The sequence below is a fragment of the Mesoplodon densirostris genome, chromosome 8, assembly GCF_025265405.1.
Source record: "Mesoplodon densirostris isolate mMesDen1 chromosome 8, mMesDen1 primary haplotype, whole genome shotgun sequence".
Classification (NCBI taxonomy): domain Eukaryota; kingdom Metazoa; phylum Chordata; class Mammalia; order Artiodactyla; family Ziphiidae; genus Mesoplodon; species Mesoplodon densirostris.
The window spans coordinates 44,561,157-44,587,506 of record NC_082668.1 but is presented as its reverse complement, the minus strand read 5'-3'; the positions used below and the strand labels follow the sequence as shown (position 1 = coordinate 44,587,506).

The 26,350-nt window shown below is 35.8% G+C and overlaps 1 protein-coding gene across 1 annotated transcript in view; it reads right to left on the bottom strand.

The window, feature by feature from the left end:
• The window catches only part of TMEFF2 (transmembrane protein with EGF like and two follistatin like domains 2), a 262,897-nt gene that overhangs the window by 40,409 nt on the left and 196,138 nt on the right, over positions 1-26,350 (bottom strand). The window contains exons 6-7 of the mRNA XM_060106570.1: positions 11,904-12,052; positions 11,139-11,198 (exon numbers count right to left, since the gene is read on the bottom strand). Of these exons, the coding sequence (XP_059962553.1) occupies positions 11,139-11,198; positions 11,904-12,052 (209 nt within the window). The remainder of the gene's footprint in view (positions 1-11,138; positions 11,199-11,903; positions 12,053-26,350) is intronic.

Here is a 26,350-nt window from a genome sequence, read left to right as displayed (position 1 = left end):
AACACTAACATAAGGTAATGGTCAACAACTTTCCCTCAAGTTCATGATTTTTGAACTAAAGCTGTATACTTGATGATAGAATCCTAAATCTAGAAAGACATCATTATAATCTAATCTTATTTTCAAATTTTACTGATGAGAGAACTTAGGTTCTGAGAGGCTAAATACCTATGTAAGTTTCGATGAGGTAGAATAGAGATGACACTAAGTCGAAAGTTTCTGCATTCCTATTTCCGGCTCTTTCCCCTACAAAATGCTCTTTGTAAGCTGTTTACTCTGAAATTAAAATGAAATTAAGAAATAAATATGGCTACCCATATCATTGGAGAATAGCCTTTTAGAGAATCCAAAACAATAGTCAACACACATATAAGTTCTAGTTGATTTTGGAAAGAGCCAAGTGATCCTATTCCAGTGGTATTATTTTCCTGATATGATGATGATGATGACGATGATGATTATAATGAAGATGACAGTGGTTTTCTTAAAATAACATTACAATTATCTGTGTTTCCTAAGCACATACCAATTCATGGCTAATGTGAACAGCTAAGAAGCATATTAAATTTTAGAAAGCAGTCAGCTTGAATGTTAGAATATAGTCCTGACGATGTGCTTAGATAAGTGAGAGTTAATGGCTGTCTATCATTGTTGATGGGCGCTCTGCTTACTATTAATTATTCTACATATAGAAGACAACGTGGACACTTCTTAAAATTACCTTACAGATAAGTTTCCCTGGCCTGCCTGGTGGTTCTGTCTCATGTTTCCATTGCTACATTTCATTAAAAATCAGACACAAAGGCATATGTGCCAACTCTGGGGAAGGGTGAGTGGCTGGGCTTTGGGGATAGGAGTGAGATTTGCTCAGAGATCATTTCAAACAACCAGAAACCTTCAACTTCCCTCGGGCTCTTTAAATAATGGAAAAATAAATAGGAAAAAACCTCAGTGGTGCAAGAGTTGTAGAATAATTGTGACAGTACATGAACAGTCAACCCGCAGAAGTGAATTTGGATGTGTACTGCCTGACAAAACACTAATTGCCTGTTGATTTAAACTCTGTAGACTAATAACATGATCTTTCTGGAATGCTTAATTTCTGGAGGACAAATAGAGCTTGTTTATAGGCTTCATTTTCTGAATGATTTTTTAAATTTATTCAAAATTTTTTTAGTTAAATAGACATTTATTTCCGTTATTAAATGAAATGCTCTTGGGAAGAGGTTTTCTGATGTGTGGCTGACACACACAGCTTTGAATCGTAGAAAATGTGAAAGATTAAAAGCAATAGATTTTTCTTTTTAATTGGCCTGGAATATATATTACAGGAATATTATATAACACTACCAAACATTAATGATGCATTCACAACTCTCTGCAGAATCTTCCATCTCATTCTGTTTGGGGTAATTAATAAACTTGTTTTGTTTGTGTTTTATGAATGAAACATTAACAGTGTCATCATAAAGGACATTTATTAACACAAATGCTAAGAATTATTTTAGGACATACCAAAAGATATTAAACTTGCTTTCCAAGATTTACTCATTTTTCTCAGTTATTGGTCAAACCTCTTTGGATTATATGTTAAGGAAGGGCTTTCAAAGGTAACTTTGTGTAAAAACTGCTGCTTTCACAATGCAGAAGGACCTATCAATCCAATATGGTTAATATTGATATTCATACCAATATTGTCATTTCTTGGGGGCTATTGGGAGAGATCCCAGAGGAACTCAGAAGTAGGGAGAACAGGATTGCCCTGTGCTTTTCCAGAGCACTAGAATGCCTCAGAGTCATGAACTGGCTTCTGGGAGAGCAGGTCTCAACTTTACTGTATCTAGGAAAATAGGTAGATTGGACAAGAACCCTGAGAAATGGAAACTCAACAAAGGAGAGTTACATAGGCCAATAGTGTTTCTGTAAGCTCTAACCATGGAAGAGGAAGTCCTGGCCAAAGTCATTTATTATCTATATAAATTTGAGGACAGGAGTATCTCTATTGTATAACCTTTTTCATCAAGCTTCTTAGCTTGATGTCTTAAACATCTAAAGAATATATTCTCTATTCATGTTCACTAAGTGACCTCATTATAACTGGGCTTCTCAGAGAATTCGACTCAAAGAAGAGAATGTATTGGGCAGAGAACCAAATCCTCTAGGTAACGCTTTCTCATTGCAAATCCACAGAGAGACATTGAATTTGGTTCATCTCAGTTCACCGGGGAGCAACAGCTTACTCTTAGTGTGGTGAAAACGTAGATTTCTGAGTCCACAAGTCCAAGAGATTTGTCATGAATTTACTCAATATCCAGTTCTTGCCCTGTCTTGTCCCAGTTCTCTATCTCCACTGAATCATCATCTCTATGATGTGCTGCCCTTGTTGGTTCTCTGCCCTTGACTAAGCTTATCTCTGTGCCCCAACTTCCAACCACTTCCCAAAGCTCACCTGTAACTGTGCTCCATGATTGGCAAATTCCCCTCTATCCTCAGATGCTTCACTGAAATTCTCATCTCTCTTCTTGCATACTGAAGCACTAGCTTTCCCTGAGAATACCAAGTCCCTTCAGCTTTCCCACAAGGTGGCCATATTCTCTACCCTCCTCCTCCACTCCCCCATCTCAGGACTCAGAGGTGAGGATGGGATGCTGTCCTCTTTGGTCCTCATTACTATTTTCAGGTTACTGAACCACCATTTCCCTCAAGCCTTATCACTGATTTTCATACACCTTTATGCCTGGAGCTTGTCTCATAAGTTAGATTTCTCTTGATTACATTTGAGTTCAAACTAAAAGTCTGAGCGTTTTCCAAATGAACAACTCGAGAAAATAAGCTATGACCCATGAAACAAGTAGCAGTGTTTAGATATGCAATTTCTCTGAGAGATTTTAGTTTCACAGATATTTAAAAATATTTTTAGTTGATTATGTTTGTACATAGTCTCAAATTGTCAAGATGTGAGAACTGAATTTTTAATGTGCTTGATAATGTGGGTTCATATATTTGGGGCATGTCAAACTCATTAACAAAAGCAGCAAATCAAAGCTCTCTGGATATTTTGGGGTGTTTTTGAAACTGCTTGAATTCTATATATTAGTTTTATGGAGAACTGTGTGTCTTGAGATTATACAGAGCACTTGGACATATCCTACTCTTCTTTCAGTTTCACACCTTCTACCCATAATCATACTACTGATCCTTAGGAACAGAAATAATATGTTTGAGGTAAAAAGGTAAACCATGGTAGAGATTTATGTCACTTTCACCAGTGATATCTAGATGTTTGCCTCTTATGCCAAGAAGACTTGTTTCTCCTTGATGATCAGTTTTTTGTTGAGAATGTTTGTTCTGACTTTAATGCTTTCCCTAACTGTTTTGCACAAACAGAAATAAATTCTTATATACCACATTCCTGTTATTTTTGCTTGATACCTCTCCATCACTATAGTCACCCATTACACAGGTTTTCTTTTAAATAATGAATGTGTAGGTCCTTCAAACATACACTGTGGGATATAAATGACTAATTTAAAGCTCAACTGGAAAAGAAATATAAGTGATATCATTATCTTGCAGTTCTTTCAAATGTTACGTCCTCATTAAATTCCTATTTGAATCTCATGTTGTAATAATCTGGTGACCCTGTTATTTTAAAATGATCAAAATATACCATACATAATATTATGTTGACTGGAGGAAAACTGAAAAAAAAAATGGCCACGTGAAAAATTTGACATACTGAGGTGTCGAAGACATCAATGGTAGGTGCTCAATAAATATTTCTTTATAGGTGAATTAAAAAATCAGCCAAAGTATCTCGCAAAAAGTTGTTATATGACTTGGGTAGGAAAAAGATAAACCTTTTTGTAATTTTATGACCTCATAAATGACAATATATGTATAAAAACTCTGAACAACATACATGAACAGACCATATCCCATATAATGTGTTACATTTCCCATAAAAATAAATTCTTTTCAGTTGTCAGACCAAAAGAAAAAGAACAGCAATAGCTAACTCACTTGTTGCTTGCTAATGCCTTATGTAACACCTTTTAATTCAAACTTCAACCCTGTGGAAGTAGACTTATTATTTCCATTGAACAGATGAAGAAACTGAGGCTCAGAATGGTCAACTAATTGGTTCAAGGTTAAATAATCAGTAATAGCATGACCAGTGTTTCAACTCAGCCCAGTCTGATTTTTAATGGCTTTAACCACTAAACTGGCTGCCACACCTTTATGGAAGAGAAAAGTAGGTAAGTAACACCTCCTGGTGAACAATTTGTTTCAGAAAGGAGCATTTTAGATAGGAAAAAGTGCACATAAATGATGCAGGATTCACTTATGAACTGGGGCATAAACACAAAGTTTTCCAGAGTGTCTAGCAGGGCCCAAGGCAACTCTTCAGTAGAAAATCTTCATCTGTATTGCAAATACTATTTCTGTGTTTATCTATAACCATGAACATAACATCATATTACAGATGACTGGCTACATGATTTTATGGGGAAAACAATGAAAGCACAGAAGTTCAAGAGAGCAGGAGAAATTGTGAGTTAGAGTTCATAGAAAGCTTTATGAATTTTGAAGCACTCTAAAGTAAATCCCAGAGGGGAAAATACTCGAATTGAGACACTTTCCCCCAGAAATCTTGAGAAAATCTTGACATCTTAATTCATTTCCTGAGCTTAAATATTCTAGGCCAGTCTGGTGGCACTGTAATAGCCTGGGCAAACGTTTTTATTTATTTCACTGTTGATACCAATATTTGTGCTACAAGCTGCTGCCTGCATTTGCTGCTATTTATTTATTTCCTACAGATCAAATTATTGGCCTAGACATAACATGCTTTCCGGTGAAGTGCTCCTTGTGTTCACGAGCAAATGGAAAAAGCTTCCATTTTAAATGCAGATTTTTGCCACAAGACTGAATTAATTCGTATTATAAATATGATATGTGACCACTTGCTATTCGTGTCTATATATGTATAGTGGAAGAGCAATCGAGGCAAACAGTAAGTAAATCAAGCAAGTGCCCTATTTGCATGGGTGGCTGGTCAATATGTCAAAATACTGTGTCCAGCTCCAGGTCAGCCACTTAGCTTCTTTGAGCCTCAATTTTGTTCCCCCTAGTATTTGTAACCCTGTTTTATTGAATTGACGCTAGAGCAGATAAGGTAATGTGAATGGATCTTTGTAAAACTACAAAGTATCACACACACATTTTCTATTTATGTAGGATTACTTGGTAACAAATCCTGTTCTCTTTGGCTTCTCTTGTGTATATGGATAAATAGGACACAGAAGAGGAGACTTTTAAAACCAAACAATACAGTGCTTATAATATATAGACATAAGTTCAAAGAGAAGAGTAATTCTGGAGCATCTCACGGCAATGGGGATACCATGGTGAAACATTTTTGACTCTGGAGCTCACAAGGGGTTAAGCTTTAAGGTGCAGAGTGCATCCCAAAACCTCTAAGAATGTTAGGTAGTGACACTTCTCCCCTGATCCCTGACCGTTGACATTTTGCTGGTTTCTGAAATTAGCGATGATGGTTTGAACCTTAGCTCTATCACGTAATCTTTTTACTACTCTTCCTGAACCTCCATTTCTCACCTGTCAAACGCATATAATATCTGCCTCACATTTCAGTTGTTAAGACTGAAGGAGACAATACATGTGAAAAGCCTTTGTAAATTGCAATGGCTTCTGCAGAGAACAAGTTATTATGACAATTCACTTAGGCTATCTAGATACCCTTTCAAGATGTCAGTTTCCTCTTAGTGTGGAAAAATGGGTTGATGGAATAATAATAGGATGGATGGAATTTGGTTTAGATGTGTACTTCTGGTTACTTCCATATTTCAGACCTGAGCTTAATATCTAAATTATTGCTTAAAGATAAGGAAAAGTTTTCTAAAGAGAACATTTCCTAAAAATCCTGCCTAAATATTATAAAAAATGGTGAATAGCCACACTGTAATGTACATCAAGTAAACACATGGACTCCATGCATGTCTGTACCTAGACTCAGAGGTAGGGAGACCGTGGTTCCCTCCCAAGAGTGGGAATGACTCAGGGCTTTTCTCATTAACAGCTAATAAAAACGGGAAGTTTCTCTTCCCATATTCGGGCTATAATCTAACATATTCTGTATCTTTACTCAAGCTTTCTGACTGTTCTATTATCCAGTTCCCGTTGAACCTGTAGATACACAAGGAAGACAGACTGAGCGTGCTTTCTCTAGCAACCATTTTACGCAGTATTCTGGGTTATCTTTTTCCAATTTGAAAATATACATAAATGTAACTCATAACTTTAGTCTGCCATAGGAACTCTATCATTGAGTTATACATATTTTAATGCTATGCTCTAGAATGTTATCAAAAATTGATTTTAAAAAATCCCCAGCTATATGAAGAGCCTCTTGGTATATTTTGTAAAAATCACTGTTGAAGATCTTATCCATTCTATATTTTCCAGTGATGCCTTATAAAGAGATCTATGCTAAATATTTCCTTTAGAATTTAGTTCTGGAGAAACTTTGTCCTTGGTCTCTGAACTGATTACTTATTTTTATCAGACAATAAATGACCTAAGTTCCATTTTAGCAGAGATCTCGGTTGATATATTCACCTTTGTAAAGCCCAGGACAGCAGAGTGTGTATGGCAAGGACTCTGAAAATATTTGTTGAATGAATTGATTCAATCATAATTTCTCTTTTTATATTGGTTGCAAGAACGCTTAGGGCTAAATGCAGTAACGATAATAGTCTATGTTGCCAATATGTTTATTTTCCTCAACAGTTCTGCTTTTATGTTTTCAATTTCTCTTTAAAAATTTTGTTGAGTATATTTTAATTATAAGTCACTGCAAATACTTTTGGAAACTGGTACAGAATGGCATTTACAAATACATTTTATTTTCTAGATGATAAAACACAGACTAGTTTAACTACATGACTGTTTTGCTTGTTTGTCTTTTTTTACATCTAATAACTTATAAAATTAAGTATATTTTTACCAGAAAAAATATATAGCCACTTTTGTGAAGCATTACCAGACTTTTAGACAGAAAAGCAACCCAATCAGAAAATACACATACCAGATGAAGAAAAACAAAAGAGTTGCACTTCATTTTTTTTCATTATAAGACATGAGGGAATATATGTATATATATGTTTCTTTTTAAAGAAAATGTTGCAAATTTCAAGAGGTATAAAACATTTTCTATTTAAAAACTTCCAGAAGGAAAGTTTAATATTAAATTTTGAAACAATGGAAGTCCCTGAAAGCCTTAGCTTTGTGGTTTTGTAAAATTGTGTTCTCTGAACCTTTCTGTGAGTGAAGAGAAAGACCTAAATCTAAGCCCGTCTTAGACTGATGAAGGGAGAATAACATTAAGTGGCTTGTTTAGCTCATCAGACAGGGATCCTGTTTGCCTTGAAACAAAGAGATCCAAAGCTCTTGATTCAGGACTCTCTAATGCCTTGGGTCTCATTAAAGGGGAGAGGGCAAAATAGAGACCAAAGTCAGACACAATCGGAAAGTAATGCTGGCAGGGATGATTTGGCAAATTCTTTGGTTTCCTAGCGTCCACTTCAGTTATGTGCCTATGAGGCTCATGGAATTCACAGCTCTGCATAAGTTCAGTTAAGCTCTAATCATGTTAGGGGGCGTGGTTCTCTTAGTTTGCATTAATTTTTTTGTAAATTAGCCCCTGCTTGTCCTTACTTGGAGTCTCTCTTTTTAAAGTGATATAAAAAATGAGACACAACATATTTATTTTTAGATTTAAGCTTTCTTTAAAGTATGTTTCCATTTTTGTAATCAGAAATATATGTTCTTGTATTAATAGCTGCAAGGTAGGCTCAAAGGGAACAAAGGGCGGGGGGGGAAGCTAAAAGTTTTAAAACTATAGTATTAAGGACATGTAAGGGGAAAAATGAGAGTGCTTTAAGATCTGTACTTCCCTGTGGTGGGAGAGCGCATGAATGTTTGTTCAACAAGGGAAGTGACTGACATTAAATTAGCTGTGAGCACATAACAAACTTCTAGTAACCATGAAGTTCTAGTTCCTGTTTTCCCTCCTTGGGGAGTTTTGAGCATGTGGAACAGAAATTAAGAGGACAATAACGTACTGAGTCTCCATTTGGTTCCTTTTACTTTTTTCCAAAGTTTGAGTCCCCAAATTCAGGAAAATGCAAATACTACTGGAAGCCTGGAAATGCTGAGGGACCTGACTGTTATTTAAATAATGTCAAAAAAAGGGTATATATTGCATTTTAATAAGATCATTGATGAAGACAGACATATAAATTAAATCCAGGGGAGTTTTAAAATGTGCAATCAATGTTTAATTAGAAATTGCAAGCTTCAATTGACATTATCTTTGTTCCTGTCTTAAATTTGGATTTCAACAAACATGTTTTTTTTTTTTTTGCGGTATGCGGGCCTCTCACTGTTGTGGCCTCTCCCGTTGCTGAGCACAGGCTCTGGACGCGCAGGCTCAGCGGCCATGGCTCACGGGCCCAGCCGCTCCACGGCATGTGGGATCCTCCCGGACCGGGGCACGAACCCGTGTCCCCTGCATCGGCAGGCGGACTCTCAACCACTGTGCCACCAGGGAAGCCCCCAAACATGTATTTTTAAACTTTTATCTCAAAAGTTTTTCTTTGGGATCTACTAGATAAATGTGATGTCAAATTAGAACATCTTGGACAACACTGAGTGTCTAGATAGTTTTCATTTGCATGTATTTAAAAACATATTCTCACGTTCAATAAAGACCTAAGATAGGAAACAATGTCAAAAGCATGGACACTGAAGATCAGAGATGACCTGTTTGAAACCAAACTCAAATATAAAATATTTTTTGGAATAAAAGTTCAACTCCCCAAACTCTTTGAAAATGGACAAACCGTTAATATGCAATATGCATAATATAGAGAGAATGGCAAACTCCATTATATTTATTGGTGCAATTTTATAAATGCAAATATATTTGCACATTGATGCTAATCAACTTGAAGAGTTCTTTGTTTCAGGGACAGAAGTCTCAGGGAGATGTTTGATTCTGCTGTGAGCTCAATGGAGAAGATATTCCCAATGTGTTACATTTTTGAAGATTTTTTTCAAAATGAATTACTTTGCAAAATGGGTATAAATGTATTTTAAGTGCAGTGTGTTAAGTTACTCCTTGTATAAAAGTGAGATCCTTGTAAAATTTCCAAATATTTTAGGCTACAGTAAAATTAAATATGTCAGGTAGTGACTTAAAATGCCAATATATAGTTATTATTTTTAATAAAATATAGAATTTAACTTTTATATCATTTAAAATTTAAAATATATGCTATTAGCTTCAGACCTCAATTTTGCATTATTATCTTTTATCACTTTTAATATTTTCCTGTAGATCAGCATATTCCAAAGTGCATTCTTGGTGATACTAGTAATGAAAAATGTGCCACAAAAAATGTGCTATTCATCGAATAAGTTTGATAAAAGCTATGTATTATTAGGAATTATTCATAATTATTTTAAGTGTGGTAATGACAATTTTATTTAAAAAGGGTTAATCTTTTAGACATGCAAGCTGAAGTATTTATGAATAAAATAACATAATTTCTGGAATTATTTCCACATATTTTGAAAGTGGAGAAAGATGGGTGTGGGGATGGGGCTAGGTTAGCCATGGGTTGATGTTACTCAGTTTGAGTGATGAGTACATGGGGGTTCATTTTACTATATAGCCTACATTTGTGTGTATTTTGTATGTATTAGAAATTCTGCACAGTAAAACATAAAAAACATTAAATAAATAAAAGATGCACATCTCTTAAAAATTTTACAGTGCATATAAGAGCCATGAAGAGTTTTGGGTAGAAAATTCATTTGTTTATCTGGGCTCTTCCCAAACCTACTGACCATGGACTCTTCTTTTCAAGGAACACCTATTAATATCTCTCCTGGACACTCTGGGAACAGCTATACAATATCTACATAGAATGTTTTTTCATGTATCATCGTCCATGATAATTCTAGACTTCTAGCACATGAAAATTTTATTTACATTGTTGAAAATCATTAAGATAAAAATGGAAAATTAAAAAAAGAATCCTTTTGTTATTTCCAAATTCTGAAATTTTTGAGGTATCTATGAGTAAAACATCTGATTGACTAACTTTAAAAAGTTTCAAGATTTATCATGTATATAAATATAATGGCAGAAATAGTGTTAAAGGAAGTGCAATTTCAAAGAGAGTGAATAGTAGTCCATATTTCAAAAGATAAGCATTTTTTGATTGAATATTAGCCACAAATCTAGTTATAAATGTTTAATAGCTAAATGGAAAACTGCTTTTTTTTAAAAAAAAACTGCTTATCATTATCAACCTCAATAATTTTATTTTTATTATATTTTTTATCCTAAATTTCTATGAAATTTAAGAATCTGTTAAAATCTTATTTGAATATCCATAAGTTATTTCTCACTCAGGAAAACTATATTAGGTAAACATATTCCTCAAAATAATATTCTGTAATTGCTAAATAAGATTTACATGTCTACAGTAAATGCTTTATAAGTTTGCATGTGTCAGAGTATAATTTTACTCTGTATAATTTTGCATTTTAGTTTCTAAATAAAGAATTTTATTATTTTTTAAAATAAATTACCTATACCTTTTTAACTTTGCATCAAAATAGACAGCCTGTATTACTATTTATAGATGTCCTATCTTTCTAAACTTTTTTATTGTTGACTTTTATAAAAATTCAAACAAGAACATTTGCATTAATTATAATATACTGCCAAAAATTGCATTAATTTCCATTGATGCCCATTAATTTGATAAATGTTTTGTCGTTTGTACCGCTTGCACTGTCAAAACAAGTTAATTATATCTTACTGACATTTTTGACAGTTGCTTTAACTGTGGCAAAGAAAAAAGTGTCTTATTTGCTTCGACAAAAATTCAGTCTTGTCTATTGAAAATTTGAACTAAGCAAGAGAAGACTAGCACATGTCAGAAGTCTTGCAAGATCAGCTTAGGATCAATGGTAAACAGTGGTTCCCCAGAACTCTGTAATAGCAGTGCTCATATTTTGTAGTAGAAAATATTACATACCTGTATAATCTGTTCTTGCATAATGCCCATCTTCAGATTTAGTAGCTGTAGTTGTGTTATCTGTGTTAAAAAATTAACAATAAAGATTAACTGTTTCCTAGATATCCTTCTAACAGTATCTTCACTACAGTTAAGGAATTTTCAACTATATTTCTAAGCAATCTTTATACAAAGCAGATTTACAAGGTCAATTTCTGTTTGAGAGTGAATAATAGAAGGATAGAGGCTTTCTAAGGTTTAGGGCAAGGAGAAGGTTCACAGTTATAACTGAGATAAGTTGGGTAAAAGAATAACCAATCAAAAACAAAAAAAGATGTTTGTTTCTGAACAAGAAACAAAATAGAACGTTCCAGTGCATACTGCTTATAAAAATGTACTTGAAATATTTCTGTTGAGTCAATACCTAAAAGTGGTGTGATTTGCTTTTGATTTCAAGGTTGTCTAATAATCTTTAGATTCTTTGCTAAAAATGATTTTCACTTTCTTTTTTCCCTGTGCAAGGAGTATATCTGCTATCTTCTGAATATTGGCCTCTGGGTTGATGGCACTGTGAAGATACAGGCCCATTATATAGAAGAAAATATGGACTGTTGCCAATAGGCCCTCAAACTCCTCAAAATTGCTGCAGTAAAATTTAATGCCCATTGTAAGTCAGAATTGTCTTTCAAAAATGAAGCTGCTGCCTAATAAGGAGTTATCTCCACTTTTCATTTCTACACAAAGACTAAAGACATTCTTTAAAATGAATTTTGGTGTGAACATTACCTTGACATCGACCCAACGACATGACTTCAATTTTCTCCTGTTTCTGACATGATGCTTCTTTGATTTGACATGCATTATCATAAGATTTCCCATCAGAAGCACAGAGGGGATTGAAGTTGGTTTGAGAACAGTCAATGTTGCACACACACCTAAAGGAAGAGAGAAATAAAAATGTGTAACATCAATAGTGTTGTTACCACATTATAAATAAAACACAAAGTGGAAGAATTGCTAGGTTGGCAAAATGCAAGTTGGCAAAATTGAATTTTATCCTTCCAGGGGAAGTTCCTTCACTCTTCTACCTGAGATGAAAAGAAACATAGAACAAATCAAAAATAATTCAAAAGACTGAGCAATGGATGAAAATAAAAAGGGAAAACTCAGAAAATAATCATCAGTTAATCTCTGCCACTGGAACTTTTAAAACATGTACATAAACTTCCGTGCTGATGCCTGCAGAATTTGAATAAGCTGAAGTAGCCATGAAACCCTGCTTTACAATTTCCTTAAATGAAATCTTGCTGTGTTACTTCTTTTCGCAGGATATTTGAATGGTGAAAGCTTGAGGAAAATGATTCAGAGGACATTTAAGAGAAAGTACACACGGAGATTATTTGGAATACAATCAGGAGTTAAATTTCTTCAGCATATATGAGGATACACATAAGATGTGCTAAACAGGAATCTTCAGTGGTCCTTAACGTTTTGAGGAGATCACCAAACCCTTTGAGAATGAAGTAAAAGGTATGGATCTCTCCTCAGAAATACCTATACTCATAAAAACAACTCTGCATAATATTTTAGGGGTTTCATGGGCCCCTTGAAGTCTATCCCATGGAGCCCTTTCCCAGATACATACTACTCTTTCTATTTTCAGTTTTAAATAATTATAAGTTGATTATTGCTCATGATTTTATTATTTTTATTAATAGAAATAAAAATTTGGTGAATTAATGAAAATTAGGTCACCTGAATTAAGAGAATTAGACATTTAAAGCAAGCTTCTTATGATTTTTCCTATGTCCTTATAATTCTCTGTGTTTTACAATCTACTTTGTCACTCAGAATATCATGTTTATGTGTGCAAATATGTTAGTGCCTTAGAATATAAACCCATTTAAAATTTCTATTAATATTTATATTACTTTTCTAAATAGATGATATGCTTCTTGAAGTGATGAATCACACATTTTAGTTTTGTATATCTACTTGGAGCTGAGCATAGGATATAGTGATAACAAAAACAAGCAGCTGACTACATGCTGGGTTCTAAACATGCATTGCTTTCTTTAATCTTTGAAACAGCCATTTTTCAGTCCAATGATATTACATAATGTCAGAGAGCTAGTAAATTGTGGAACAAGGACCCCCCACAGATGTGTTAAAGTAAAATACAACCCCTTTCCTCTTACTGCAGGCTGTGTATGTTTCCCGGAAAAATTTAAACATAGCTACTTATAAGCAGGTTTCTGGACCTCCGTAAGTCTAGGGGAAAAGCCTAGGATTCTGTATTCTTAAGCAGTCAGCCTGGCACCAGACTCACTTCCTAGGAATCACTGCTTGATTGGTTTGTTGACTGAGTGAGAGAGGGTTTGTCTACACACCAGTGCTTCTCAGAGCGTAGTCTTTAAACCATCTGTATCAGAATTACCTAGATCTCTGTTAAAAGTGTTGGCAGATACTGTACTAATTCATTTAATATTTTTTTTGTAAGAGAATTGCTTTAGGAACACTTGGTTATTTTTAATATTTCACTTATTTAGATACAAATAAGACAGATGGTAACCATCTCTACATGCTTAAGTCATTGAGAGTGGTGTTCCTACCTTGGCCGTGATGGTGCTACATGATGACAGCTACTGGGATCGCAACATTGCTTCCTTGGCTGATTCTTGGCATCTGAAAAATCTGAGATCAGGAGCTCCTACATGTTCAAAGAGCTTTTGGTTGTTTTCATAAAGGATTTGGAGAAGTGGCTTGTAGCTCAGGCTTGTTCTCCTTAACCATTTGTAGTAAATAAAGAGGGGAAGGGACTGACTTTTTTGTATTTTTAAAAAGACAGCTTCATTTATGTTGAAGACAGTTTAGGTTTTGACTGTTTTGGTGTTAGACTCTAGAGACTATCTCCTTGAAAGACAGTGAAATAATGATCTGTTAGCAGCAGCAGAACAGAGAGGAAGGTATGTGAGAACCTCTGTCCATCTGGAGTAAACTATATAAGATATCAAGGGCTTTTCAGGTTTCTCCAAATTGAATACAAAGAAATTCAGGGATGTACACCATATATAATCTTGACAAAAAATGACTGGCAATTCAGAAGCCCATTTGATAATCATAACAAAATGGTGAAATGAGAATAGAGATGGAAAGAGAAAATTTGATTGAATTGAACTGGCCAGATTCAACGTTTCAGTGAAGAATTCACTTAATTAAGCCATAGCGCCAAATTCAACAATTGTTCAGGATATCTTACAAGATCTTCCTTTTCCAGTTGGCTTTTTTTTTTTTTTTTTCAGTTTGACTGATCTGATCTTAGTCCCACAGACTTTTTGATGCCGACATCTTCTTCCCTTTCCTTTTCTAGCATTGCTCATTCAGGGATCTCCTTTCAAGGTTTGTTTCCCCTTTGGAAATTCCTCATTCTTACTGCCTCAAATAAAGCCTTTCAGGAAATGCCTAAGATAAAAGTGTAGACATTTGGCATTTCTATTCTCATCTCAAAAGGAGGACCTAGATTCTTTCAGGTGAAAGTAAGATGGAGTTTTGCTGGGCTATAAGCTTTAGGAAAGCATGGGTTATAATTATCTTTTTCTCTACTGTATAGTGTTATCATACCTTCTCCTTCCTCCCTCCTCTTTGGGCCTTGCATATATTAAATAAATGCATGAGTATAATAAATTTGCTCATGAATTTCAGCAACAATTGGAAATTGGAAGTCTGTGAAGAATGTTTTTCTTTCTTTGAATAAGTGGAAAAAGCTTCATTGATTGCTGAAATGGCTTTAAAACTACGTAGCTTAGGGAAAGGGAAACGTTGGGACTGGCTTACAAAGACCTACCATTTCTACGTTTATGAAAGACCAATGAACTCTGATTATATGATCGTTGCTTACTATATATTTTTTGTACCTAAGTTTATTAGGCTTAATTAATCAGAAAACCATGCAAGATTTCAGGACCATGGTCTCAAACTGTTAAGTCTATCTTGATTTTTATCAGTAGTGGCTAAATCATCTTTGTGTTCCCTGTCCCGCCAATACCTTTCACACCCTAAACTTTCAATAACTGTGGTTTCAATACATAGATAAATGAAACGAATGAGTACAGAAACATGATTTTATATTTTTAAAGAAAGGATAAAATTAATATAAATTCTCATCACTCTACTGCCATAGAAATAGACATAGGGTAGCTAAATAATTTTCTTGGCAAATATTAAATATCCTCACTGAGATCAAATGAATATTCAATTGAATTTGAGGATAATGATAATAATACTAGCTTATTTAATGATAGTGCCTGTCCTAGTGTTATGTGCTTTATATGTTATTACTCCTTTCATCCTTCTATCTCTATGAGGTAGTTACTTTTACCATCTTCATCTTACAGATAAGAATATGTAGGCTTGGAGAAGTCACACAGCTTGTACACGGAAGAATCTAATTTCGAATATAGGCAGTCTGATGCCAAAGCCTGCACTGTTCTACATACTGTTCAGTACAATGAAAAACAAGAAAGATCCAAATGCCTACTATTAACTAATTAAACGAATGCTTTGGATGAATCGGGCTTGAAAAAACAAGGCTGTGTCTACTTTTGGAATACTTATCATGATTTTATGAATTTAAATAACACTGACTCAGTCTCTGTCTTCCCAAACAAGTGATCCAGGCTTTTTAGTATCATAGGGTCATGAGGATATATCAGAGAATATTAGTTTTAAAAAATTCTGAACTAACACTTGGTATTAGAATGAGTAACTGATACATGTGAAATTAATCTGTTTATTTAAGGCATCAATTGTTCAGAACATTTTATCCTTAATGAAACTATATATAAAGTTGGCTCCACATAAAAACACACACAGACAGACACACATATACATACCAACACATTCCAACTGACTCTACTGAAATTACAAAATTGTTATGTTTTAGCACAAAATCCAAGTCTCTGCTTCAAAACTTTTTAAAAAGTTTTGGAAGTTCATATTCATCGGGCAGCATGGTTTTGTGTCTTTGTATCAGTGGATGAATTTGTGTATGTGTGTTTGGAGAGGGGGCTCCCTGGTTGCATTTACTCCATTGTTAATGTGCCTGCTCTCTGGTTCATATTTTTACTTTTCTGCAAGCTTCTCAAGGGCAGTGGGTCTTTTTTACCTTTGAATTCCTGGTACCTAGTACAGTGCATCATAGCAAGGCTTTAATAAATGCTTGCTGAATGAATTACTGAAATTGTGGCAGGATGGAGTTGGAAAAATTTTTTTTTTTTTTTTTTTTTTTTTTGCTGTAAGCGGGCCTCTCACTGCCGTGGCCTCTCCCGTTGCGGAGCACAGGCTCCGGACACACAGGCTCCGTGGCCATGGCTCGCGGGCCCAGCCGCTCCGCGGCATGTGGGATCTTCCGGGATCGGGGCACGAACCCGTGTCCCCTGCATCGGCAGGCGGACTCTCAACCACTGCGCCACCAGGGAAGCCCTGGAGTTGGAAAAATTTAAAGAAAACAGTCATTGTCTAGATATTAACACATAGGAGAGAGAACCAGTGATATATTCAGATAAACTCTCACCTAACTTTGTGTTACTTGGCACATGGCATCTCTAAGGAAGGAGAAGGACTTGAAGAACTAAGGTTCACCTTCCTCCTTTTATTTGTGTCTGCACAGACAAAGGAAACAGAGCCCTCGCTAGCCCTTACCCTCCTCAATGGCATGGAAGTCCAAGTACAAAAAGATGTTTTCACCAGCCAGGTTACTACTTACATTCTGTGGTATTTGGGTGCTGTTTTTAAGAACCAATACAATTTGAATGTGGTCCTGACTTGCCAGTTTAGTACTGTTTCAAACCATTGAAAAGTATAAGGCTCTGATAAAAAGGTGACAGAATTATCATGTAGTGTAATAGTGAGAATGCAGGTCACTCTGTGCTTTCACAGCTTATGTAAACTAATCCAGGGTTTTGCTTTCTACAGAAATGAAAGGCGAACATTTTTAAAAACAGAAACTATCCCTTCTTCCCTGCTTTTGGCAAATAATTGCATTATTATTCATTCTGAGAGGAGTAACTAGTTAATTACAGCATGTCACAAGTATTTTATGTGAGCCAAGGATCTGTAAGGCTGAGAACTGCATGGATGCCTTTAAGGTTTTTTTGTGTTTTCTTTTCTTCTTTTTTTCAACCTATCTCAGTCTTTTGACACTTTGACACTGCGATTACATAGATCTCTTTTCTTCTAGGCTACAAAGAAAAAGAATCAGCCCTACTTGAAAATAATAATTTCAGGGGTCTCTATGTGGAAATACTCCCCTCTGAAAATCCTTCAGAGAAAATTAACATTGACTGAAAACCTTAGCTCTCTGAATTGTAAGAAAGAAGAGAAAGATCCAATAAGCTTAAAAGACCACTTGATGGAGTGAAGAATCTAAATTATAGGAAGTAAAACTCACATTTATAATTATTTCATGAATATTTTGGAGGCTTTGACATTAATTCAATTCCCTGCCTCCCTTGAAATGCCTCTTCCAAGAATGTTCTGAAATGAGTTAAATAAGCCTTTCCCATGTATTTAAGAATGTCTTGTCATCCACCAGAGTGTGAGGATGCAAACGCTTCCAGGTAGCAAATTACTTATTCATGTGTCTGGTTTGTGGCTGCCCTCTAATTTCACTAGATTTTGTTTCATCTGTCAAACATGCCTGTCACTTATTCCTCTCCCAAGTTTCTTGATCTGATGTCCATTCAGGATTTTGACCATACAACATTCCTAATCAGTTTTAAAGCACTCAGTTGCATGGCAGTGACGGTGGTTTCGGGGTTGTTTTGGACCTTGACTGGTTTGTTTCCCTGGAGCTTGTCTGTCTCTAAGGTTATGATGCAGACCCCTTCTGGCCTGGCCAGTAAATGAGGTCAGAGCTGCTGTCAGTGTTCTCCGTCAGAACTGTCATGGGTGAGCTGCATTATAGTAGTAACAGTAAACACAGTGTGTACCTTTCACTCAAGACTCCTGTGATACTTTAAATCCATTTACTCATTAATTTTCATGTCACTCCTTTTGATGGAATTTGATTATAAATATTTTACCTGTAAAGAAGCTACAATTCAGGAACGACTGAGTTGTGGGGAAAAAATAAGGTAAGAGATGTGAAAATTCATTGAAAAGTTAAACCCTCTATACAAAGGGTGGAAGAGTGTTGACTGAGAGGTAAGGTGAGGAAGTCTACCATATTGTTACTCAGGTGACATATGTAAGCTTGGGCCAATAATTTTTTTTTTTTTTTAATTTGAGAATGGCAATCCTTTTCGTTTCGAAACCTAAGAGGAAGGAGCAATGCCCTTCTCCAGATATGTAACCTAGGATTATGGTGAGGGGGACCAGGCTTCTCTTGTACATGGAAAAAGTTCAGTTGCTATTAATATCTATCTTTTTATAAGGATTAAAGCATAGAAATTGGCTTATTAGATGGAAAGGATTGAGAAAATGTCTAGAACTACAGATAGCCAGTCCATGGGTGTGTGAGCGAAGGGAAACTAAGCTGAGGAACCCTTCCCCTAGGTGATGTCAGAACTTTCAAAACCAGAATCACATATTTAACAGGAGGAACGATTCTAGGCAAAGAGACCGACGGCCATGTATTAAAATAATGTCTAAAATAATAAAGGTAGATGGGAATGAGATTAGAGTTTGGAGTTGTGTATCAAATAGACCTGTGCTTAACTGAGGCTTGATTACTTACTAGTTGTATGGCATTGGACTAGTTATTGAACTTCTCCAAACCTATGAAAATCGTTTATAAATGTACATAAACTGCTTAACACTATTACTCGAAGTTGTAACTACCTAATAAATATTGATAATCATTAACTTTTTGCTTAGTGGTTTCCAATCCTGGATGCAGAGCAAAACCTCTTGTGGGATATTTTGACCTTGGGTGCCAACACAAAGATTCTCACTAAGGAGGTCTGGTATGAGGTCAAGGTAACTTCAGTTGTCAAAAATGCTACAAAATGTGATTCTGATGTGCAGCTGTGATGAGTTGTAATCATAGTAAATACTCTTTCTTACCCTCTAAGACGAAGAGATTTTCCAAATTTAGTGTGTGTAAGATTCGCCATAGAAATTCTGATGCAATACATCTGGTATGGGACTCAGAAATCAACATTTTAAGCAAGTTCCTTAGCTCTTTCTAAGGCAGATAGCTTGCACAGCCTACTGACAAATCTCAGCCACACCCTTTTTCTCTTTCTCTTTTATTCCATTATAAGGAGTTTAATATTCTTGTTTAATGTACATGCTTCAGTGACACGTATTCCTCCACATGCTTCAGGTCACATGTGTGTGGTTTCAGGTGACAGGAACAGGTGATTAAATGCACTGATTGAAAAACATCAATAGTGGAGAAGTCAGAAGGACTGATTCATTGAGCAAAACCAAGATGGAGTGGTGAGAAAGGAGATGAAAGTCTGGAGGGGCCCCCAGTGCCAGGCACTTAGCTCCAACTTCCACATGACTCTCAGGTTTAATGCTCACAAGGTAGGGAGGAAACCATGGAAACTGAACTATCTCAAAAGATGGGTAGGATTTAACAGAATTGTGATGGAAGAAACGACATGGGGAAATGTGTGGAGGCAGAAGCGCACCGGGTGCTGGGGAACAGGAATCAATCAGTCTGATTGAAATGAACTCTTCCCAATAAAAGTGGCCGAGTCCAGCACTCTATAGACAGATTATAAAGGGCCTCCATTCCAGTCCAAAGAGTGGCCTTTATCTTCTAGTTAGTGGGGAGTCCAGAAAGCTTTCTGAGCACAGGGTGATGAGAAGGTCAACGTGATGAAAGGGGTGCTTTAGGAAGATTAGCTGGTAGTGGAGTGTGGGCAGGGAGACTAGTCACCAAGCTATCACCGTCAGCTAGAGGGACTAGCAAAGGAAAGCTCAAGGGTGAGGCAGTCACTCGAAGGAAGAATCAATAGGGCTTAGTGGCTCGATACTTAAGGCATATTGTAGCAAAGCACTAAGGTAAAAGATGTCACCCCTATGCATTTCCTGCTCTACCCTTTCCTCCTCTTTTTTTCTTTTTTCCTGGCCTGTGTTCTGTTCCAAATCGGAAACTTAAGAGACCAGCAGCCAGGCTCAGGGTGGCAGCTGCATGTGGGATTCAGGAAGGCATTTTTTTCCTCTCCTGGTAGGGAGAATTTTCTTTCTTTGCTACTGGGACAGAGGCAAACAGGGTTCTATCATGATGTAGATATCATGTAAGCACCCTTAATTGTGGTTTAGAGAATTATTCCTTGGATTTTTAACATACACCTGGCCTGAGTCCAGGACTGATTGATGAGGACTGTGGTGGCAGCTACGATTAGTGCCATTGCTTTAGAGAGCAAACAAGCCTCCCTCCGAGGCCTCGAGTGCTCCCACGCCCCTCTTCAATATATAGGATGTAGTTGAAGCAGGATTGAGCTCGTGATCCATTTTCATGTATCACAGTTGCATTTTTCTCAGGATTATTTTTTCCTTTTTGAAGCAGCTGCATTTACATCTTAAAATAATCTGAGTAAACAATTCTTCTTACTCATATACATTTTTAAAAGTATCTTGAAGCAAAAATCCCTCATTAGCGTCATGTGTATGCTCTTGCTCATTAAGCTGGAAAACATATTCAATAACCAAGGGTGACTCTCTGATTACTAAGAAGCACGGGTGCTCTGACTAGATGGGCCTTAGTACACAACAGAGTCAGAAAGCATGAAAACCCCAGAATAAAAAATTGGAAGGAAAAACAATATAATGAAAAAATCGCATTTGAATAACATGATAGACTGAATTCCCACTCACTCCTTTCTGTCACAATCCATGTTGAGTGTTTTAGCACCTTCCTTTAGGACCAGCTGTGGGATTCCCACACCCACTGCAGCCAGTGGGGTGGCTTCATGTTTATATTTTACAAACTGGCCCTCTGGTATGCTCTCCTTTGCCAAAGGACTTTCAGGAGTAAATATGCATGAACATCATTACAGTCTAGATTTTCCAGAAAGCTGCAATTTCATATCATGCCCTTGGATTTTATCCATGAGATATAAGAAACAGTAGATGAAAAATAGCTCTGCATTGTGGTAAAATTGCTAGTTTGAAAACACTGTCCATTACATTGTTCAGGTGGTTTTCATTTGTCTGTTTAATTTTTATTTAGTTTCCTATAAGGACACTCATGATAATTCTTTTCAAAGAAAAAAGGTAGTGTTACTTGATGATATGGCATATCTCCTTTTATTAGGTAATGTCACCTTAAGACCTGATGTGTTTTCCTTTACTCCTTGGCTCTCAGGGAGCTAAGAGCAGTGAGTGAGTAAGAGTGTGTGTGTGTGTGTGTGTGTGTGTGTGTGTGTGTGTGTGTGTGTGTAAATGATGGGTGATAAATGGGAACAATAAAATACCTATCCAACAAGTTTCAGTCAGTTTTATTGATCTTATGATATAAAGGTAGGAAAATAAGGTGACCTTTGTATACTTGCAGCGTTTCCTCATGAAATTAATTCTCGGTGCTTTTGTAACATGTTTTTTTTCCAGACTGATGTCCACAAAAGTTTATGCTGTTATAATTGAGTAAAAAAATAAAGTGTTGATTAAGTTATGCTGGCATGAACTAAATACATTCATAATTAAAACTTGTATCAAATAATCTCCCTTTATGATTACATCATCCTCTATCACTTATTAATTTTAGGGTCAATTTAATTTAAATTTGTTTTTAAAATAATATTTAATACATATTATAACATGCTATCATAAATTTCATTACTTGAATAATGAAAAATATGATTAAAATATTCATAAGGATGTTATATACCAATCCTGGAAAGAGAAGGTAGGAAATATGATTAAGGAAGGAAGATGCCTTTAACTTTATCCATAATGTTATGTCTCTTAAGAAAAGATCAAAAATAAATATGGTAAAATGTTTGTTAAAACTAGGTGGTGGATGCACATATGTTATATTTTTGATAGTTTCAAAATATAATTAAAGATACAAATATTAGATTTGACATTTTGCTTAAATGTCAAGCTTAGTAAATATTTTTTGCATCGATTTAGATCTAGATAATCTATTTCTAAATTGTTTAAACCACATTTGAAAAAAATAATATGAGCATGGAGAAATTCCAGTAGGCTAAAATGTATCTTTGTAAATAACAACTGTTTATGTCTATATAAAAGTGACTTTCAAGTAGAGTTTGTTATATGAAAGGAATCATCTCCGTCCTTCTCTCTCTCTCTCTCTCTCCTCATCTTACTTGTTCATCCACTGAAATGTTAAACTTGCAAACACATGGTGGCATTTTAGTTTACAGGCCAAGCCAGCATTCTTCATTGACTTCCTGCAGTGTTGCCAGTGAGTTTTGATGCTCTGAAACAGGGCTGTATGGCAGTGTTGGCAGCCAGAAATAGTCGTGAGCTATTCCGAAACCCTTGGGATGAAGGACTTTAAGTAGAAGTGTTTGAACATTTTGCCTTGAAATAAGAATGCTTTAGAGTTTCTCAAACATATTAAGCTTTAAAAGGTAAAAAGTTACAGGATGTGTGAATATCTCCCTGCTGCAAACTCCCGGTAAGGTCCTCTTGTTAAAGGTGTTTGGAGGTCTGCAACTATTACTGCCACAGTTTTTTGTGTTTTTGTTTGTCTTTTATTCCTAGGCACATGCATTTTCATTTATCACATATCTCACTGAATTCAGTCTAACCCCGTACATGTAGTTGATCATCTACTTGGTGCCAGGTACTGGGCTAAATATCACAGACACCAAGATGGCCCATGTGATCCCAGCTGGCAACAGAGATCACAGTGAAATGAGAAAAAAAAGTATCCACAAAACCGACATCAAAGTTGGCATAAACAATGTGTTTTGAGAGCACTGAGGAGAAACAATGACTTCTACCTGGAGGATCTTGAAAGGTTTCAGGGAGAGTATGATGCTTGAACTAGAACTTGAAGGAGGAGTAGAAATTTAACAGGTGGTTTCCATGGTGACTTGTAGCAAGAGAACTTCTAAATCCTTTACTGCACTGAAGTTACCTCCATGACAATATAATTTCTTATTCTCTTCCCTCTGTTGACTCTCTCCTCTGTGTACATGATAAAACATCTTTCTTCTTCCCTAAAACTCATGTCTCCTGTTTCATGTTAGAAATGACAACATATGCCTCCTGTTTGGAACCCAGAGCCCTAGAAGCTTCTGCAAATCAGGTCAGGTCATTGAAGGAAACTTGCACCAGGAGTCAGGACTCTGGTTTGGGCATTCTTGCTCTCTAGCTGCTGGGTATCTGGCCGCAGGTTACTGGAGGACAATCTGACCAAATAAGATGATGTCTAGGGTGGTCAGTTCTAAAATTCTGATACTTTATTTCCTTACATTCATATTACCTATTACTTCTGTTTATCTAGCACATCCTCATTTTCCTACCATCTTCCCCATTTTTGTAGCTTCTTCTCTGTTAAAGCCTCTACTCGATGAACTTGGCATTCTCCCCTGGCCTCCCTGTCCCCTAGCTCAGTGATTTGCACATAATAGACATTCCACATATAATTGTTGAATGAAAGAATGGATGAGTGAGGATTCCTGTCTGGTTTTTCAATGTTTCCTTAATGTCCTTCTAATTGGTGAGTTACTCAGTGATTCCTAACTCTCCAGGGCTCCAGCCATGCTCTGTGTCATCTGAGAGTGCTTCCTTCCTGGGGCTGCTGCTGCTTCTACTAGGTTGCTGGCTGTTTCATCATCTGTAGCCTTACTCACTTGCTCTCCATCCTGTCCTGTGTCACATGTCCCCACAGTTTAGTGGAAAGAACATGGACCTTTGTATATTGTTATTAGGGTCTTAGCCGGTTAGCTTTACCTAATAAATGCTTGTTGAGTGAACAACAGACCTGAGTTAAAATCTTTTTTAAAAAATGTATTTTACTGAAGTATAGTTGAAGTATAGTTGTGTTAATTTCTGTTGTATAGCAAATGATTCAGTTATACATATATATACATTCTTTTTCATATTCTTTTCCATTATGATTTATCATAGGATACTGAATATAGTTCCTTGTGCTATACAGTAGGACCTTATATAATAGTTCATATCTGCTAATCTGCTAATGGTAGTTGTCTTTCTCTTTCTGACTTACTTCACTTAGTATGATAATCTTTAGGCCCATCCATGTTGCTGCAAGTGGCATTATTTCATTCTTTTTTTATGGCTAATAGTCCATTGTATATATGTACCACATCTTCTTTGTCCATTCTTCTGTCAATGGACATTTAAGTTGCTTCCATGTCTTGGCTGTTGTAAACAATGCTGCAATGAACATTGGAGTGCATGTATCTTTTTGAATTATAGTTTTCTCCAGATATATGCCCAGGAGTGGGATTGCAGGATCATATGCCATTGAGTTAAAAATCTTAATTTTTCAGGTTAGTTGACTGATTCATAAAATGTGGAAAATAACTCTTAGCTCATAATAATACCTACCTCTAAAAGTTGTCTGAGGGTATGAGTGGAGAACAAATGAAAATAACTTCATATGATATTTGGTACATAGCAGGTTCTGTTGCTTCCCATGCTCATGAAGAGTTCATTCTTCATCTTGTATTAAATTGGTCTAGAGTCCATTCCAAGCTGGCCATCACTATATTACCTTTCCACCTACACCTGATTAATCAACTGCAAATAATCTTTGATCAGTTGGATAAAAAGACTATTTGCCATGCATATTTATCTAAAATCTATAAATTGAGTTTTTTTCTGCCGTGTTTGGAAGTACAAGACTAACGTTTCTTTCTTTTTTCTTTCTTCCTTTTTTTTTTTTTGCTTGAAAAAGAAACTGTTAACAGATAATATCTCCAGTATATTCTATTTTAAAGATGAGATATTTGGCATTGTCCTATAGATTTTAATAATTTTTAACTTTATATAATTTTCAAAATACAGAAACCATTAGCTTATTTATCTGATTTTCCAGAAATATTACACATTCTTGGAAATTCTAAGAATATCATCGTACTGAGTAATGCTAAAAATAAGTTCATTCACTCCTACTCCTATTTTTTCTAGTCCTTGTTATCTCTGTCCTTCACTTCTTCCTTACTTTTCTCTATTTTTTTATTGCTTTCTCTCTCTTTAAATATTTAAGCCAAGTATACAGTCTAGGTACTGTGGACCAAAAATATTACCTGCCATTTCAGTAAACAAAGAATGTTGCCTGCCATTCGGATAAACAACTAAGTTGCCTACCGTCAAGCTATCAGCCACGGCAGCCGCCCCTACGGGTGCTCCCTGAGTGGAATTCAGGGTGGAGAAAAATAACACACTGGCCCTGGATAGTTAAGACGCATATCAGAAGAATAATTTCAATGAGACCAAACTCTTGCATCTCCCCATACATAAAAAGGCACTAAAATCATTAACTTGAGATGGCTGGGTTTTGTGTGTGTGTGATTAGCCATAATCTTTTGACATGTGTTTCAACATGTTTTTTTGTTTGTTTTTTCAGCAAAAGCTCCTGTATTTCCTGGCTCCTCCCTTACCTCTTTGGAACAGTTCCTCAGAGCTGAGAGGCTTATTCTGGGCTACAGTCCTCGGTAAGGTAAGGCCACCGAATAACATAAGTCTCAACTTTCAGGTTGTGTATTTTTTTTCAGCCAACAGTACTTAGGAAAAAGTCCCCTGCCATTCATGGAGTTTACCATCTAGCAGAGAAGCTTGCTATTTAGAACATGGGCAGGTTCAAAATTCTTGATAAAAATGTAGAAAAGCATGTTTTTAATATATTGTCTATAAGCTGTATTTATATGCAGAGACAATATACATGAAATGAGAAATGAATCTACTTGTACTCTCAAACATAGTAGAAACAAACTCAATTTATAGATTTTAGATAAATGTATGTGTAGCAACATGCGTAAAGCCACACTGAATTCTTTTGCTCTCATTTATTTTTTCATGCTAGAGTTATTCGCTAACAGTGCTATTCTTTTTATTCTAATTAAGATATCTGCATTTCTGTGCTTAAGCATGGCCCTGCAAAATGGTCCTGCTCTTGGTTTCATCTCAGAAGGCTTTTGAAGCTGCATAATCAAATGTGGACTTTTCTTTCAGTAATAGTATGTGGCCACTACAGTAATACATTATGTTTTGTAAAAAAACGATTTTGAACTTTTCTAAGAGGAAAAATCAACAAGCTATTGACTATAACAAAT